This window comes from Falco peregrinus, chromosome 13, assembly GCF_023634155.1.
Source record: "Falco peregrinus isolate bFalPer1 chromosome 13, bFalPer1.pri, whole genome shotgun sequence".
NCBI classification, from domain to species: domain Eukaryota; kingdom Metazoa; phylum Chordata; class Aves; order Falconiformes; family Falconidae; genus Falco; species Falco peregrinus.
In genome coordinates this window covers 23,951,681-23,970,286 of record NC_073733.1, presented here as the reverse complement: position 1 = coordinate 23,970,286, position 18,606 = coordinate 23,951,681, and the positions used below count along the sequence as shown (strand labels likewise).

The 18,606-nt window shown below is 48.0% G+C and overlaps 2 protein-coding genes across 5 annotated transcripts in view; one reads left to right on the top strand and one right to left on the bottom strand.

Annotated features, from left to right (window-relative positions):
* The window catches only part of OPHN1 (oligophrenin 1), a 68,204-nt gene extending 60,836 nt beyond the window's left edge, over positions 1–7,368 (bottom strand). For all 3 annotated transcript variants that reach the window (XM_055818416.1, XM_055818418.1, XM_055818417.1), the window contains exon 1: positions 7,028–7,368. In XM_055818416.1, coding sequence (XP_055674391.1) covers positions 7,028–7,181 — 154 coding nt within the window. In that variant the 5' untranslated portion in view covers positions 7,182–7,368. The remainder of the gene's footprint in view (positions 1–7,027) is intronic.
* A 210-nt stretch (positions 7,369–7,578) lies between these two features.
* On the top strand, positions 7,579–15,791 carry YIPF6 (Yip1 domain family member 6). Of its 2 annotated transcripts, none has more exons than XM_055818420.1 (7): positions 7,579–7,968; positions 8,789–8,917; positions 9,457–9,535; positions 9,914–9,956; positions 10,966–11,091; positions 11,214–11,371; positions 11,956–15,791. In XM_055818420.1, exons 1-7 carry the CDS (start codon positions 7,729–7,731, stop codon positions 12,072–12,074), a joined length of 894 nt encoding a protein of 297 aa, XP_055674395.1. In that variant the 5' UTR covers positions 7,579–7,728; the 3' UTR covers positions 12,075–15,791. The 2 variants fall into 2 exon arrangements, with proteins under 2 accessions (XP_055674395.1, XP_055674396.1); XM_055818421.1 differs by having other exon boundaries at positions 7,870–7,968; positions 8,789–8,940.
* Positions 15,792–18,606: the final 2,815 nt, after the last annotated feature.

The window sequence follows — 18,606 nt, the reverse complement described above, 5'->3', positions numbered from 1 at the left end:
GTGCCACCAGCATGGGTGGAAAACCAGTTCCACAGTAAAACAAAAGGCTCCAGTGACACTACAGGGGGAGACCATGAGGGGACAACCAAGAGATCTGCATTTCTGCTCTGCAATGTTTTCCCCAATGTCCCTCATCTGGAAGGTGACTGATGAGGCAGCAAGGCTGATACCTGGCTGAACTCAGCCCCACTCCAGGTAGAAGCGTTCAGTTGCTTGCTGTCTGCAGCTCCAGGCTGAGGTTCCCCCTAAGCTGGTCTAATGCTGAACACCATCTCCAAATGCAGGGACAGCAGATTGGCCAAGCTAATGAGGCCACCAAGACCTTGTTCAGCTGATTATACCCAGCCAGGGCCAAGTCTTTGTACTGAGAGCCATGCCTACTGGTACAGGGTCTGATCCTGGAACCATTCAAGTCAAGGCTCAGGTACTGACTGTTGTGATACAACTGGAAGAAAAAGGACAGACCAAATCTGAAGAAGTTGGAACTGTTCTGCATTACCAACATGGGCACATGAGCAGCCTCTTCATAATCACCTAGCCAGTGGCCTCAGAAAAACTGCTTACATGAGTCTTGTTCGGACACCAGATTTCTCTAGTTATACTGGGCAGTTTAATGAGTGGCTTTCCATGAGACAGAAGGCCTCTGTGCATCCACATGGATGATTTCTATGCACATCTTCATTAATGTGCCATATGCTGGCTCCCAAATAAGCTGCCTTTGTGGGACAGGATATTTTTCATGCAGACATCTTGATGCCAAGCTCTGCCGGGAGTGCAGAGCTAATGTTTGCCTGGCAAACTGCAACCCTTCCTGAGCCAGCACATGGACACCGGTGGGACAGACACATTCCTCTTCCCCCTTCTCCAGAGGAGCCTTAGGCTTGTTCAGACATAGGCAAAAACCAGTATCTGCCTGTAACACACTGTAGTAATAGATTCAAGCCTTTGTCTCTATAGACTTTACATGAACCTGCACATGGGGTTCCTGTAGGAACCAGGCAGACAGGCCACTCCATGGCAGCTTTAATCTCATTAAAATACTGCATTCTGTTGACACTCTGCCTTCTACACTCCAGAGCATTAAATCCTCAAACACCACCTCCAACAACAGCACAGGAACTTGTTGAGAACAGGTCTTCCACAGTGAGGACTGCAGAGTCCCTCAAGCAGACAAGCAAGTTCCCACACACAGTGCTGCCAGTACCAGACGTGCAGGGAAGAGGATAATGGTGGACCCTTCCCTGAGTCTCCTATTCAATCCCAGTCTTGGGGAAAAGCCCACCCAGACCCTTTTGTTACAGACTGCCATGTGCTTTGCAGGCATAGGTGCCTCTACACATTCCTTTATAAGGTTATCCTCCCAGGATAAAACACTTGCATTGCCTGGGGAGGACAATTAACTGACATGCAAAGTCAGAGGCAATCTTCAAAACTTTATGCAGTACAGAAATCAGGTTCAAAACCATGCATGCAACATTTGCATGAGAACTCAAAGCTCTTCCAGCTTCAAAGGACAGCTTACACCATTGCAGCATTTGTACATTAATAAAAAGAGCCTCAACCTGACATTTCTTAAACTCAGTTTGATACATAATTACAAGAAAAGATCAAAGACCAGGGGGAAATAGATGGTTTTGCATGACCACACACAGCAGAGCACAGCTAGCAGGAAAGATTCTGGAAAACCCAACAACATACTGAGCCACAGAAAGAAAATGCTGTGAAGAGCCATTCTTCCAACAACTATGGTGCTACACAGTCACCTACTTCTGACATCCTTGCTTGTGGCCTCAAGCATGCAGCTGGCAGCAAATCTTGTCTGTGATCTGGTGCTGGCCACTACAGCACGGGCCGCGAGCTCTGCCACACAAACAAGCTGTTGCTGGGGCTGAATCCCCAGTGCCCACACGGGGCCCTGGCCAGCCTGAGGGGATAGGTGCCAGGCCAAGGGGACTGAGGCCAGCCCTGCACGCTCCGAGCAAGGCAGACCTTGCAGTTTCCATGGGGGCCAGCTAGAAGTACTGGTCTTGGCTTTCAAAGGCGAGCGAAGCAGCCCCAGAGCAGCCCTGGCCTCGGGAGCGCCAAGAAAGCGTGCCACAGGCCAAGGCGCCAGCCGCCCCCCCAGCGCCGGGAGGAAGGCTAACCAAGGCTGACCCCCCAGCCCGGGCCAGGCCACAGCGAGCTCCGGCACGGCCAGCACAACGTATGGGACCAGCATCGTCACTTGGCACTGCCAGAGACTCTGCATACTCCTGGCACAAGAAAGAAGGGATGCAGCCAACTTTACAACAAAAATAACTCACATTTCTGTCTCAGAGTAACTTATTTGCTATCATGGCCTTTCACACCCAAGATTATTACAAATGAACAGTATTTTTCTCTGCTTTAGTCAGTTTAATTTCTCATTTGGCACAACCTTCCACTTAGTAATGTTAGTGTCCCATGTATAGTCAGTTCTCAAGGGTTTGTCTGTCAGCAAGAGGAAAAAAAATGCCACACTTACAGGCCGCAAACGTGTGACTGTAATTGCACAGGGACCCACACCAGAACATGGGGAGCTGCACAGCACTTGGGAGGGCTTTACCCATGGTACTTTATTTATTTCAGCTGGTAACACGTCAGAGCTGGGTGGGTGGGGTGGAACCGATTTCTCTTAAGCCCTTGAAAGGCAAGAGGAGTTTAAAGCACCAAAGTGCACCCCTCACCTGGGTAACAGCCCCCCACTTCAGACAAAGCCCTTGAGCACTACCTGCTATGCAGAAGGGGAAACAGAGGCATGCAGCAGACCAAGGGGAGCTGAAGTCCCCCTCACTGCTTCCTCCCTCTGCAGAGCCGGCCAGCGCTACTACCACCATGAGCACACACCCTTCTGCTCATGTGGGCTTGGGGCAGTAGGGGAGGCCCTTTCTGCAGCCCTCAGACAAGCCTCCTCTGACACACGTGCTTTGGAGCAGCACAAGCCATGGCCGCTACTATGAGTCCTCCTTCAGCCCACTCCCCACCCTGAGCTAACCTGTGCAGGAGCTGCTCCTGACTCTGCCCCACTGCAAACCAAACAGAGGCAGGGCTTTCCAGGGATGGTTTCTAGTGCTGGACCCTGAACAGCTGTGCTGGGCAGAGTACTCCCTCCTGCTTCTCCTTGCAGAAGAGCCAGAGGCGGGGAAGCCCTGCTGCCTGGGAAAGCACTTACCCTTGTGGCTCCAGCCTCTCCCTGGGATGGGGAAGGGAAGGGAAGTTCAGCTTTTCATTAGAAACATGAAGGGAAGCTGAAGTCAGCAGACTCCTGCAGAGGAAGGGCAGCTCAGAAGGAGATTAATTTCTTCTCCAAAGCCCACGTCCCCTCACCATGGGTCCTGCTGCCCTTGTCTCCCCATCTGGGATCTTAGCAGGAGTGGCAGTTTTGGCTCAGCAGCCAGCAGAAGCAATGCTCCCAAGCTGTGTCAACAGATTTGACTCTCTGGCATGGACAACCCCCAGCAGATCTCCATGTCATGGCACCTCCCGCATTTGGAAGGGGGGACTTGCTTTTCCTCCTCTCCAGACTAGCAGGTGGGCACCCATGAGCTGGGTCCCCCTGAGCCTTCACTCATCTCCCCGAGAGTGCAGGGCACCTGCACACCACGTGGTGCCACACATGGGAATCACTTCATCCAGATCAACAGGAATTTTCCTCTGAGAAGGGTCTGGGGTTGCAGTAAGCCTTGAGAGAGCTGGGAATAAACACCAAGAAACAAGACTGGAGTAAAGATGTGGCTGCCTCAAAACTCCTCCCTGCAGCACACCGCAGCCAGGTCACCCTCATGATGATTCACCACTCGCCATCACTGACCATCGGCACAGATGGGACGGAGCGGAAGGGTTTAAAACTGTGAAATGTAAGGGAGTACATGCATTTGTAAAACAAGCAATCCATTTAATTAAAACAGCACACCCACCCACTAGACATATACCACTGGAAGCATTTAATATTACAAATTTATAATTCCATGCTACTTGAATGACTTGTTTAAAAAATCTGCACTCAAGTTCACATATTAATTCACAAACACAATTACGGTGAATGAATCTACCAGTAAAAGGGCTACAAAAATCTTAAAAGACATCCAGAAATCTCAAATAGAAGTCACTGAAATAGCACTTATGGATGCCTATCTTCCGCTGCTGACATAACAAAGTGATACCAAGTGGGTTTTTTCTTTTTTAGTCTGTAGAGACTCTGCTAGAACACTCCCAATATTTTACCACCCAGCAGGTAGGCTGAGACATCCTTAACTGGTCAGACACTTTCAACAAGAACACTGCCAGCAACCAAGAAAAGAACAACACACATGCTACTCGTATCACAGACAACTCAATACCACCTGGCTCCCCCAGCACATGAACTGAAGGTCCTGCAGAACTCCACATAAAGTCATGCTCACTTTTTTCCCTATTACTTGGCAAATGGAAGATAAAAGACAACTTTGAGCATTCTCAGACTTTTAAGACTGTGTTTACAGATCACGTAATCCCAGCAGATCCTATTTTCCTGCAAGGGGGAACTACACTGCTCTTCTTGGTAGCCTGCACGAGCATTGCTGCGCTTGCATAATTCACGCGGATGCATGTGTTTGTATCCGGACAGACTGTGCTGCACACGAGTCTTTTGTTCAGCAGTTTCCATCACCATGTCAGACTGAAGAGCCCGCCAGCTGGAGACAGCAGGTGTTTGACATTTCTACAAGTCTAAGCAAAATGGGGGACTGATTTGCTTTAAATCTTATGTTGGAGTTTATTCATTAATAATGCGTGCAAACACGCAGGCAACATCTAATTCTGTAATGTCACCAGAGGTCTGTATTCTGTGCAGTGAGTCAACACCTTGAAACAGTTTGGCACCAAGAGGGTGCCTCACCCATTAAAAGGGTAAGGCAGAGGGACCTCTGGACAGATTTCAGACAGGTGCAGTCAGAACAATCATCATAATTAACCCTCTATCCTTGACAAAGAGATCTCACTCTCTCTCCTGGTGAGACTATCATCATCTTTGCTTCCCAGCTGCCCAGGGACACATCCATCCCACAGCACTGCCAAGGGGCAGAAAGAAAATCTTCAGCCACCACTGTCACTGACTGGCAAGTGGGATAAACCAGCCATCAGCCCAAGCTGTTTGGGCAATGGACAGCAAGTAGCCCCAAATTCCTATCCACAGTTCCAGACAGACAGAATTCAGAGAGGAAGGCCTAGAATTTTTTTAAAGTTAGCTGTCAGCTAAATGGGAGGGAGTGAATCCCCCCCAGGAGCCGATAGAAGCCCAGGCAGGTATTGGCCCCAGCACCCTCCCCAGCTGTGCGCGTCCAGCCACCTGCTTGGCTAGCCCATCCCTCTGCCTGCGGTTCAGCTGCACTCCTATAAAAGAAAACAGCACAAAAACACCCCCACAGCATTTCAGGCAAGAAATTTCAGGTTTCCTCAGTTCTGGGGTGTACTGCCTCAGAGTACACACTCAGTGCTGCCTGGGTGTACTCAGTTTCCTTCTACTTCTTCCCTTCCTCCTTGACCAGCCTCACTGGGATGGGTTTGCTGACCTAGCGAAACACCCTCGCATCCATACTCCGAGTGCAGCATTAGGGTTTACAAACATTAAAAAAGGAAACAGTTTTGACCAAAGTGATGAAGAAAAAGCAAAGTATTTATGTTAACAAGCAGGCTTATTAAAATCCCTTTGGTTTTCATTTTGGGGGTTGGTTTTTTTCTTCCCTGGACTAAGCAGAGATTTGGGGGTTGGTTTTTTAGTGCGTTTTAGGGTCTTCCAGCCCTGTGATGTCTGCTGTTTCAGTCATACTAGCTTTTGTCTTTGCTGTTTTCCAGATGGGTAAACACAGACTATTCCCGCCATTGCCTTAATAACAAGGAAGCTCTGGATTATTCTTAAAAGGGCAGTAGCTAAACCTATTAATACCAACTAACAACAAACCAGCTAGCAAGAAAAGCAGTGTATGATCACAGTCTGTCCTGCTGATTTTTTTGTTTGCTTTCACTTCACCTGATGCAAGCGCAACCTTTGTAGCTGCTGCGGTGTCATACGTTTTTTGCCATATTTTAATGAACATTTATAAAAGCAAAGAAGATGTAAGAAATGACACAGAGAAAGCATATTTACAGCTCTTGGATGAAAAAAAATTTCTAAGCCCACGGACAAGGCGGTTTCAGAGGACGCAACCTGGTCCAGGTATTTTGATAGTCTCAGTCAGTACTTCTGAACAAGTGACTCCCTTAAAGGCAACACCCAAATCGACATTAAATTGAAAAAATTCCCGGTATTATTAAAAAGGAATGAAACACCCACAACAAAAGAAGGACTACTGAGTGTTTCTGGATGGAGCCCTCTCATTCTCACAGCAGGCCATCCGAGGGAAGCAGGGCTGGGGGACAAGGGGACCCATGCTGGCCCAGGGCACACTCCACCCCTTCTTTGGTGAAGAAAAATAACCAAGCACCTTCCCCCAAATAGGAGAATATTCTCCTCATAGTAAGGCGCTGCCTGGAGAGCTCGGCCGGGTGCCTGGGAGAGCTTAACCGGCAGGCAGCCGGTGCCCTGCAAGGCCGGCGGTGGCGCCCAGCTGGCCCGGGTGGCCGAATCCGACCTGTCCCCACGCAGGACCAGCACCGGACCGGCAACCCACGCGTGGCCGCTGGCAGTTTGCTGCCCGTGGCCAGCCAGTCACCCCAGCGCGATGCCAGCGACGAAGGCAGCTGCCGAGCGCCGAGGTGCGGGGCCACACGCCTCCGCGGGAGCCAAGGCGAAGGTGGGCTCCCAAAACCACGTCCGCAGGGTGATGGTCAAGAAGGAGAAACCCCGCTCAGCCCGGGCAGAGGGGCGCTGGCTGCTCCTCTGCGCCCGGGGCAGCCCCGGGGAGGCCCCATCCCCAGACCACCGACCGGCACATCGCAGCATCGGGGCAGGGCGCGGCCCTCGGCCCCCGCCCGCTGCCCCAAGCCCGCAGGCCGCCGGGACCCCGGCCCGCCCCGCTGCTGCCCCACTCACCCCGTATGGCGGCGATGAGCGCGTTGCCGTCCTTGATCACCTCCTTGATGAACTTATTGGTCCGCTCCAGCTCCTGCTCGTAGCACTTCAGCCGCTCTCGGAAGTCCGGGCTGTCCAGGTAGCAGTCGCTGAACTCCAGCGGCGGGTGCCCCATGGCTCTGCGCCGGCCGCTCCTCCCGCCGCTGGCACCCCCGGCACCGCCGCGCTGCGGGGCGGGCGCGGCTACACCGCCCTCCCTCCGCCCCGGGAGCCCCGCGCCGCGGCCATGCCGCCGCCCCGGCGGGCACCGCCCCCGGCCCTGCCCCGGGAGGCTCGGGCGGGCGGGGCCTACACCCCCCGCCGCCGGCCGGCCTGCCTGTGCCGGGCTGCGCAGCTGTGGGCCGGGCCAGGCCGGGCCAGGCCGGGCCGCTGGGCTGAGGCGACCCCCGCCCCACCCGACCCCCGCTTCCGGCCGCCGTGCCGCTGCCGGGACTTGTAGTTCGGGTCCGTCCCGCCGCGGTGCCCGGCCGGGTCCGCTCAGGCCCCTCACCGAGCCCTGAGGGGGCCGCGGCGCCTCCGGGCCCGGCCCCGCGCTGCTGCGGGAGGGTGTTTCATTTCGGCTAGGCCCGCCGCGCCCGCGCCACCGGCCGGCCGGGGCATGGGGCAGGCCGGGGGTACGGGCCGGAGCGGGCCGGGGCTGGCCGGGCCGGGGGAGGCCGCGGATGGGCCCCGGGGGCTGCAGTCCGGGTCACCGCTCCGGGCCGGACCGGCGGCATGCGGCAAGGGCGCCCCCTTGCTGGCGGGGCGGAGCGGGGGGGCAGCCCCCGCTCGCGTTGCCATGGACGCCCTGGCGGTGCGTGACGCGGCAGCCGTCGCCGCGCGTAGTGATGACGTATTTCGGCCACGTCGCCCGAGTAGCCAACATGGCGGCGGCGGAGGGCAGCAGTGCCGGGGGGCCGTTGGTGAGCGTGGCGGTGGGAGTGGGCGGGTTGTTTCCGGCCCCTCCTGGCCAGCTCTGGGGGGCTGCAGTACTCGGCGGCGGGGTCGGGGCCGCGGCATGCCCGGGCCTTGCCTTTGCCGGCCAGCAGAGGGCCCAGCCGCGCCACGGGAGCCCCGGCCGCCGGGGTAGGCCGCCGTACGTGGTCTCGTGTGTGGGGCGGCGGGGGTCGCGGTGGCCGCCGGTTCGCATGGAGGACAGGGAGCGGGAGCCGCCGGCCTGCTGCCCACTGCCCTGCCTGCCCCAGGGTTTGCTGTGGAGCTGGTCGGGCTGTTCTCTGCATCCAGCCCTTGGAACAAGAGCACTTTAACTTTGCTTGGGTGGAGGAAAACTGTTTGGTCAATACTTGGCTTTTAACAGCCTTGGCTTTGTGCTTGGCCTGTAGATGTCTGTACGGTTTCTTCTGAGTTGCTTCCCCATGGAGTCCATGAACGGCAGTGTATTTGCGTGCGTTGGTGTGGCTGTATAGCTGTCGGGCATTACGCTACTTGAAAAACACAAGCAAACTTTTTACTTCCTTTAGTTATCTACTATAAATAGAAGATAGAAAGCAGGTTACTGGGAGTTACTGAAGAAACACTTTGCTTGGACGTGCCTACTCATGTCTTTAGATTGTGAGCTGTTTAAATCGGGCAAACAATGGCTGGCCTCTGTTGTTGACCATGTTATTAACTGTTGAATTCAGAGCAGCTGTTTTGATCTGAAACCCAGCTGAAAAACATTTGCGGTGAATATGAGCTGGTTTGTCCTTCTTTTTTTTCTAAAGGTTTAAAAAAAACATTTAGTTTGCAGGTCTTGCAGATGTGTCAATATCTGAAGATATTCCAGTGGAAGGGGAAATTACTGTTCCTGTTGGATCTCACTCTCCTGATGAAGACTACTCCACACTGGATGAGCCTGTTAGGGATACTATTGTGAGTCTGTGCCTCTGTCTATGGTAAAACACATGTTTTTCTGATAGCTTTGGCCAACTGCAAAAACTTTATTTTTGCAGAGCTGTCCTTGTATGTCACTGTAACTCGGGGGGGGTGGGGTGTATTTATTTATTTATTTTTACAACTAGCCGTGTAAAATTAGTTCTTCTGGGTTAAAAAATACCTGAATTGTAGCCCAAAAATTTATTTGTGATCTCAAAATCTTTGCAAGGGCAGAGGCCTCAGATGGAGCCCAATAGAAAACTCTCCTGACTAATGGGATTTTTCATTACTTTTTTCTTCCTAGAAGACCAAACAAATAATTATTCTTAATTAGTTGTTATTAAAGGATAAAATATTGTGGTTGTTAAGGAATGTCGATAAAGTAGGCATTGTTTGCAAAGAATGCTGCAGAAATTTTTGAGTTGGATTCTGTCTTGATTTACCATCAATATTCCTTTACTTCTGTCTTTCTGCTTTCAGTTGTGAAGTGTAATTTTTATGAAGGGATAAATTAAAGTGTTACTTCTTTATTTCAGATGAGAGATCTGAAGGCTGTTGGGAAAAAATTTGTCCATGTCATGTATCCGAAGAAGAGTAGTGCACTTCTCAGAGACTGTATGTATAAGAAGATTTTCAAGGTCTTCAAAGGATGTTTTGCCAATCTGTCCCATGTTCTTTCTGTTGTTGTTGCGTGCTGAATAACAAACATGAAAAATCAGTATTACCAAAGCTCTTTAAAAGTGGAACATATCAGAATATGTAGAACAGTTAGATTTAAGTAGTTGAAGGCTTTTGAATAAATTGTATTCTAGAAAATGGTGTAAGGTGCTCTTGTGGTTAAACCACAGCGGATGCTAGATAAGCAGTTTATAAGGAAGTGTAATATGGAAAGTGATACATCGGAGCTGGAAAAGGTGCTTTATTGTTTGCAGGAAAATGAAACTCAGCATCATGCTATGATACTTATGATTTTATTTTTTCCTTTGGTAACAGGGGATCTTTGGGGCCCTTTGGTGCTTTGTGTCTCGCTTGCACTGTAAGTACTTACAGTGGGTGGATTTGGGTTTTTATAGTCTTTTGTACTAGAGAAATGAGAAACTCAAAACTTATGATTATGCATGTTAAGATTAAGTTCATCTGATCCTTCTCTGACCTTCAGCAAACACTGCTTGTTTAGATTACGTTGTAGAATGTTTGTGACACTTCAAGCCCATCAGGACCACCCATCTTTGAATTTAGGATTTAAGGAACTTCTCAGAGTTCCCTGTCTTAAGAATGATTTTACTGGGAGGCATCCCGATGCACCTTGTCCTTGATTCTCATGTGTTTGGCCAACTTTGACCCTAACCTGCAGGCCAAAAGCTTTGTCTAAGAGCTGCAGTGTATGTGGAAAAGCAATGGAAAAAGAGAGGCTGTTGTTCATAGACAGGAGATGATGGTGGCTCCCAGGAGTTTCTGGTGCTCCACTGGAGCATATGTGTGCAGATCTGCCTGGGATAGGATGGGAATGTTGTTGAGATCTGTCAGCTAACTGAGGCACACAGAGATATAGAAACCGTTCAGTAAAATGATGGTAAAGCTTTAGCAGTAGTAGATAATGTAATTTGAATATTCAAATCAATGCATGCCCACTTCTCCAGGCTTTGTGTTGCTTATATCCTGTAGTTACTATAAGCTTTCTTTAAGGCATATGTGTTCTATCATGCACTACACTGTCTACTTTGAGCAGTTACTAAACTTTTGGTACTTTAACGTTCACCTTTTAGTCTGTTGTCTATGGTTTTACTCTCCTCTGTATGCTTATTCAGTTCTCAGAATAAGTAAACAAATGGACTGAAATGCCCTCAGTTGAGCCACAACCATTTTCCTTTCCTATACAAAATTGAGGATACTACTAAAAAACAAGAAAACAGATGAAAAATTATTGGTCTGCAGCCTAACTGGGGATCAGTGTTTCAGGCTCCTATTCTGTCTTCTGCTCCAAGTCTATGAAAACCCAGTCATCAATTGCAAATGATGCTCACTTTATCTGTTACCTGCAACAGGATGCTTCAGGGTGGATCAGCAGATAGTAAAGACGATGGAGGACCCCAGTTTGCTGAAGTCTTTGTCATAATCTGGTTTGGTGCAGTTGTCATCACACTAAACTCAAAGCTTCTTGGAGGAACTATGTGAGTCCTGATTTATTTAGTAGCAGTTAAAGTGCTCCTGTGCATGGGGTTTCTGCAGTGCTTTGATTTGACTTTCTCCCTCCCCGCCCCCCCCCCCCCCCATTTCTGTCTCCCCTTTCCAGATCCTTTTTTCAGAGCCTGTGTGTTCTGGGTTACTGTGTCCTGCCTCTGACAGTAGCAATGCTGGTGTGCAGGCTGGTACTGCTGGCGGGTTCTGGGACTGTCAGCTTCATTATACGTCTTATCGTAGTAGTAGCTATGTTTGGTTGGTCAACGTTAGGTGAGTACCTTTTTGCATTGTAACACTGTTGTGCCTGCTGAGTAGCATGATGCTTAAGGAGGTAGATCTGTGTGCATTCTGTTGGGTAAACCAATGGATATTGTAGTTCAAGGTGTTTCCTAGGCTGCTAAAGTATTGTAGAAACAGTTCTTCCAATCTTTGTGTTGGCAGAGCTTCAGCCTCTGCTTCTGTTGATTTTTGTGGTCATATGCAAATAGCCTTTGGCAGAAGGATGATAATTTAATATTAAACCCTATGTGAGGCTACTGGGTATTTTATTCTGTGATCCATGTTACAAATACTATTAGAAAAAGCTACTTTCATACAGATGCATTTGCATTATTTCTCCTGTTCTTAATCTGCAAGTCTGACTCTTGTTACAGAACATTATTCAGCATTTGTCATTCTATGTGATAAAGTTGTGATTGGTACTGATAGATCATTGGTATTGAGCAATGGATTACTCTGTTTTCTCTTTCAACATAATTGTAATGCAGATCCTAATTCAAAATTAACATCTGCAGGGGATCTTGGACTTTTAGTTCTGTGCTGCTTGCATTTCAAGTATTTTTCTTTTTCACCAGCATCTACAGCTTTCCTGGCAGACAGTCAGCCTCCAAACCGCAAAGCTCTTGTTGTGTACCCCATCTTCCTCTTCTACTTTGTTATCAGCTGGATGATTCTCACCTTTACACCTCAGTGATCTCCAAACAGAAGAGACTGTGTAACATGGACTGGAGTTTTTTCGTGAATGCTGCAGTTAATCATTGGCTTTATCTCTTTCTAATTTATATAGAGAGATATTGTACAAAGGCAGGTTATGGGATAAAGCCAGAGAACTGCAAAAATTGGTTGTTTGTGTGTCCCTCTTCTTGAAAGATACAAAGGGCCAGCTGCTGAGGGTTTTTTTATTTAGCTGTGCTCTTTAGTTGTGTTAAATAAAAAATGCCCACTGTGACAGGGATTATTCCACCTGAGGAATAGAGTGGGAGATGGTGGAATTTCAAGACATTGAGTAGATGAAGATGAAGTTATAGGATCGCACGACTTGGCAGAATTCTTGCTCGTGCTTGGATTCTCACTGAAGAGGAACATGCCTTATGAAATAATAGAACTTCATTGCTGTTCTGTGTTGGGTAGGAAAGGAATGTTTTTAACTCCTTTTTCATTCACTTACTGAGTGGTGAAATGTATATAAAATGCATTGTAGGGCTGTGAGCTTTCACTCTGAAACTGGATTTCAGCAAAAAATAAGTTGGGTCCATTTTGCAGTTACTTGGAGCTGGGTGGAAGGGAGCTGCCTTTGCTCATATTCATGTATTGTGTATTTTTTTCATCCCCCTTTGTACGTCAAGAAAGTGTTTCAGCCAAATGCCTTCAACACCATAGTTACACTAATTTATATTTCTTGTAAGAGGGAGTGTGTTTGTGTTGGATGGTTAGAAATCTTTTTGTGTGACCATAGATTAGAGAGTTAAAAGTCCTAGAGAAACAGTCAAAACTGGTTTACAACAGGGACTTAGATGTCAGTCTGCATTTTGAGAATGGGAAATTGTCTGGAGAGTACCAAGTAAAGTGTGTGTGTGTATGTATATAATGTTTAAAAAAAAAAAAATTGTTTGTGTGAAGTAAGTTAAGGTTTTGATAGGTAGGTTGTTTGGTTGCTAAATATCACACCAGGACTTCTGCCCGAAAGGTTAAAATTGGGTTGGAGGAAGAAAACTAAAATGATGATGAAGGTGGTGGTTGCTGTGAAGTAGGATATGAATTCCAGTCTTAACTGCTTGTATGTGACTTTTCATTTGGTTGTTTACATGGACAGTGTTTCAACTTAAATGTGTACATATTGTTTCTTTGTACTTATAATGAGATGTGAGAAACTTTTCTATAGGTTTTTGGGTTTTGTGGGTTTTTTTGGTCTTTTATTAATACTTTTTTATAAAAAGGGGAGAGGCTTTCTTCTCTAGTTCTCTGTAGGTGCGCTTGTGTACCTTGCCTGGTGAACCATATACAGGTGTACAAGTGTGTCATTTATGTTTCGGCATAGGGATTGATACTTGGAGAATTGCTTTTTGAAAACTGTACAGAAATTATTTATGTTGTTCATTATTCTCATTAAGCAATCTAAGGGGAGAGCTCTGAAGCATCCAGGGGTGAAAAAGCTGCTGTTAAAATGTCACTTTTCCTGAAAACAAGCACCATATTCTTTTTTCCTGCAGTCATGCAGATAGACCTGAAATTGATGTACATGGGTCCTGCTGAGGTGTAAATATGCCTAATATATATTTATATATCAGTGCAGTTTCTGTTATAAACACTGTAAGTATTTGATAGTTGGGATGAAAATTTCTATAATATGCAGATTAAAAGTACACTTTTACATTTCTGGGAGTGTGGAGAAAAGGGAAGGAAAAATCAGTTGCTCTCGGCAGGCCTCCAGCTTCGCTGCAGATCAGTCATTACCAGCAGGACTGTGTGAAGCTGGTGGCTGTTCTTGCTGCCTTCCTTACACCTCTGTCCATAACTGTTCCAAGTTGCTGCACAGGGAGCTTTGGTGTTTCCTAGACATGGGTATACAATGGAAATGGGGAATTTTTTAACTTCCATTAAACCATTACTGGTATGGAATGTGTTTTTTTTTCTTTTCAGGTGCAGTTTTCCATTAATTTAAACATTAGCTTTATGAAGATGAAAAGAAATATTGAAGGGAAGTGGATAGTGAAGCTGTTGATGGCTACAGTGGGATTCTTTGAGCCAGATCTTTCTTTCCTGCAAGAATTTAACCATACTTTTAGAGAAATCCTTGGAATTCTATTTCTGTAGTGTCTTGTGGCTCAAGCTGATAATGTTATTCCACTTATCTATCAAATAAATTTAATTGAACCAGTATGTTTTTGAAAAGACATAAAATTAATTTCAAGAGGAATTAAAATCCAAGCTTTCTCCTTGATTGTTTTTGACTTTGTCAGTCCCATGATGGTTTGTTTTTTCTGTATCATTGCTCTTGGCTTATACAAGAGAGAAGAAAATTATTTTTATATTAACTAGATTTACTGCTCAGCTGGTTACCAAGGTTTTTAGTTGAGGTGGTTTTCATCTGAAAAAACAGAGCAGAAATATACTGGTTATGTGGTGAAGGTGTGGTTGTTTGGTTTTGTTCGGCTTTTGACTCATGGCAATCCCTTAGTATGGAAACCATCATCTACAGCTGTAAAATCTTTAAGTGAGTTTGTATCACTAAATATGTAACTTGCCATAAGGTTTTAGCTGGCTAGATGCAGGTAGGAAATTAGATTTTTCTGAGCTTTCATGTGTCCAGTTGAATGAGGTTACATGTCTTGCATATGGTGGATTTTTAATCATTGTTGCCATTAATATCCTCAGCCAGGAATTCGAGTTGCTGTAGCTCGTTGCCAGGTTCTCCTTTGCCTCTCTCAGCTTTCTGTCGTGTAAGATCTGCCCGATACCAAATGCTTAAAAGCATGCAGTATATCTTGCAAAAATAATTTCCCCACCGCAATGTTATAATTGTTTCTGGAAGATCTTCACTAAGAGTGGCTCGGCCTTTCAACTTGGAAGATGATAATCTGTTGGAAAAGGTAACCTTTTTTTATAAGTAGAATATAATTGCTTAGAAAGGCAGAGAGCACAAGCAATGAGCACCAGTGGAAGTGAGCATTAGGCTTATTGATTGATGATTAACTGTTTAATGTGACTTCAAAAAATTAAGAAGCAAAATCTGGAATTTGTTTCTCAGCCAAACTGTGATGTTCTGTAGAGCCACTGCTTTTATTGAATCCGCTTGCCCCTTAGCAAACTGGTGGTTCCCAAAGCAAACTAGATATGGGCACATTACAGCACGATTGAAAAATTTCAGATTTAGGCAAGAAAAATACATCAAGCTTATTTGATACTTGCAGACTGCCTAAAATTAATGTGGGTGACAGTCCTTTGAAACAATGGTATTACACGAGAGTGCTGAGCGTGCCTGTTCATTGAATGGTAGTTCATCTTGTTCAGCTGGTTGTATAGCACGTTCCTCCAAAAATGCATGCAGGTAAGTAATCCTTGTAAACACAACATATTTTTAATTTGTTCTGAAAATGTATGTGATAAACTCAGTTGTCGTGCTTTCCAAGGGGAAATGGCCTCTTCTTGTTTAAAGCCAGCTGAGGGAAGGATAGCAAGGACAAAAGCAGATGTCTTGCCTTTAATGAAGTGTTTTAACTTTCCTGTAGAGAAAGCAGATGATTTTTCTGATGCATAAACCAGGCTTTCTTTCCTACTAAGATTTTCTTAATACTGTTTATCAGCTGAAGTTGTATGTGTTTAAATCTGAATTTACTTTTGATCTATTTAATACCAATGAAAAGGAAATTTACTTGTTTTAACTTTGTAAATTAAAACACACTGAAAGGCATGTGGGCAATCTCATGTGTGGATTAAAAGTACTGTGCACGCTGTGCTTGTGGCAGGTACTGCCCGGGGCTGGCTACAGGGCTGGGAGGCAGCACCTTTGGCTGGCAGAGCCTCTTGTGAAGCACGGAGGCAGTCCAAAGGGATCCTGCCAGTACTTCGACAAAGAAAGGCATTTTATACAGCATGGGAGTTTGGAGGAAACTAAAAGAAGGGCAGTAAACCAGCTGAATTCTCTACTCCTGTGCCTATGGAATGCTTTTAAACATTTGATTTGTGTGCCTGCATCAGTGAGTTAATAGATGTCAGTAGAAGTGCCAGGGTGAGGTATAAACCTTTTTTTCCCTCTGCTAGGAGAGCTTCACAGCTCTTGCAGATATATGTATTTGATGTTCTTGTGTTCTGACGAGTTGTGCTAATGTCTTGTTGGAGCAAGGACCGGAGTGAGCGTTTGGGCGTTCAGTCTGTGTATGCTGGGCCCTGGTCCTGCACAGGGCAGTGCTGTAGGGGATCGGCGCCCCTGTGTCCTATGAGGGGAAAAAAAATCCCCGAAGTTCTCGTTACAGGCCCACAAGAGACATGCCAAAGTGCCAGTAACACTCGGGTTCTGCAAGGACAAGACACCAGAGGGGAGCTGTGTATTGGTAACAGCAGGAGGGCACAGCCCCCCAGGTCCCTGGCCGGACGACACAAGCGTGCTGTACCCCAGAGCAGGACACGTCAGAGTCAGAGACACGTGCCACAACCCTTCAAAGCTGAGCCAAGACATCAGTTGGCTTGTGCTCAGACCTTGCCTGTGCTCCCATCTGGTGGCAGGCTCTGCTAAGGAGAATGACAGCCCTGAAATCGGTATTCATGCCAGACACCCCCCTCTCGTTGCCTGCAGCATCAGAGAAGGAAGGTCTCTGTAACCACTTAATTGACACAAGTCTGCCCAGGCAATGCTTACCGAGGCTCGGTGTGCCATGATGAAAATGTGAGGGGACTAAATAAGCTGTGGCTACAGAGGCAGCGCAAAGCTGGCAGGAAGGTGGCCTAATCAATAAATTGCAATTAAACCCCATCTCTCAGCAGGTCGAGGGAGGTGATCCTCCCCCTCTGTCTGCCCTCGTGAGGCCGCATCTGGAGCCCTGTGTCCGGTTCTGGGCTCCCCAGTTCAAGAGATGGGACTACTGGAGAGGGTCCAGCAGAGGGCTACAAAGATGATGGGACTGTAGCATCTCCCTTATGAGGAAAGGCTGACAGAGCTGGGACTGTTCAGCTGAGAGAGGAGAGGGCTGAGAGGGGTCTTATCAATGTCTACAGGTATATTAGGGGTGAGCGTCAGGAGGATGGGGCCAAGCTCTTTTCAGTGGTGCCCAGTGACAGGACAAGGGGCGACAGGCACAAACTGCAACACTGGGAGTTCTAGCTGAATATGAGGGGGAAAAATACTTTGGAGGGTGACAGAGTCCTGGAACAGGCTGCACAGAGAGGCTGTGGAGTCTCCTTCCCGGGAGATATTCACAGCCCGCCTGGACACGATCCTGTGCAGCCTGCTCTAGGAGAGCCTGCTGTAGCAGGGGGATGGACTAGATGGTCTCTGGAGGTGCCTTCCCACCCTGACCAGCCTGTGGTTGTGACAGGCACTGGAATTTCAGGCAATCGCCTGAAGTATGCCCATGCTCTTGCACTGTGCGGTGGGGTGGCAGCGGTGACCCCCTGCAGCAGCCAGGCACCTTGGCTGGGCAGCCGTCCCTCGGAGGCCGTGGCAGCAGGGGCACAGCCAGCCCAGCCCTGGGCTCTCCGTTGTGTGGCTGGAGGAGCCCAAAATGTCCCAGCAGGCACGAGAGGGCGGCAGGGCCTTGCAGTCCCTTAGAACCTGGCTTTTTCCCTCTCGTGGCTGGCTTTTTTTTGTTCCCTCCCCTTGGCTTTTTCTGTTCCATCCGAGGCGGTCCAGGGTGCAGCAGCCTGCTTTTCCCTGTCCCGTTTAGCAGGAACACCTCATGGGCAGCCCCAGTGGGGTGAGTGCTGAGCTTCCAGCCTCAGCCCTGATGGGTGCATGGGGAGACGTGCGGACGCAGTGTTTTGCAATCTGTTTAGCTCTGCTCTTGGAAGCAAAATTGCTGCACCTGAAAGAACTGGTCTGAGACCACCCTGGTTTGTCAGCAGTTTGCATGTTGCCCATGGCTGATGCTTCTTGGGCAGGTGGGTTGTTGCTTCCTCCTTGATCGGCTGTGTGACCTTTCCTGTCATTGCTGCAAGGGGAGGATGCTTAGCAAAAGGAAGCGTGTAACTTAACCATGAGTGCAGACTGACTAGTAATGAAGGACTTAAAAATACTAAGATTTTACCAGTGGCTATAGTGATGGGTTTTCTGTGGGTTCTGGTTTTATTCTGTGGAAGCTTTGTATATCATTAGCATTGGTCAAAATTAACTGTTTTTGCAGGATTGCTGTATGACTTTGCTCTTTAATGTAATCTTTAAGAATTGTAAGTAATTTAAAGGCAGAAAATCCTGACTGTTCTGAAAACATCTCTTCAGTCCATCAAGTAATCTGAAACGTTGCTTTCAGTCGCCCACGTTCCTTTTCCAGCCCTCCAGCTGCGAGGGACCCACCTTCGCTTTCTCACACCCAGAGGTGCCAGCGTGAGAGGGACCTGCCCTCCTCCCCTGCCATGGGGGTATGGGTGCACTGCCCACCTCCCTCCTCATGCACAAACCGCAGCAGAAGGGGAAACTGAGGCAGCCTGAGCCCCTGGACTGCCCAGCTTGGCCAGGGAAGGGTGAGCCCACCTGCAGGGTGCTGCACAGCTGGGCTGCTCTGGGGAGGGGGAGA

Excerpts from the sequence above, each read along its gene's own strand:
- YIPF6 (XM_055818420.1), top strand. The coding sequence starts at position 7,729 with ATGGGCCCCGGGGGCTGCAGTCCGGGTCACCGCTCCGGGCCGGACCGG. Across the intron at positions 9,536-9,913 it reads TAGTGCACTTCTCAGAGACT|GGGATCTTTGGGGCCCTTTG; the intron begins GTATGTATAAGA and ends CTTTGGTAACAG. Across the intron at positions 11,372-11,955 it reads GTTTGGTTGGTCAACGTTAG|CATCTACAGCTTTCCTGGCA; the intron begins GTGAGTACCTTT and ends CTTTTTCACCAG.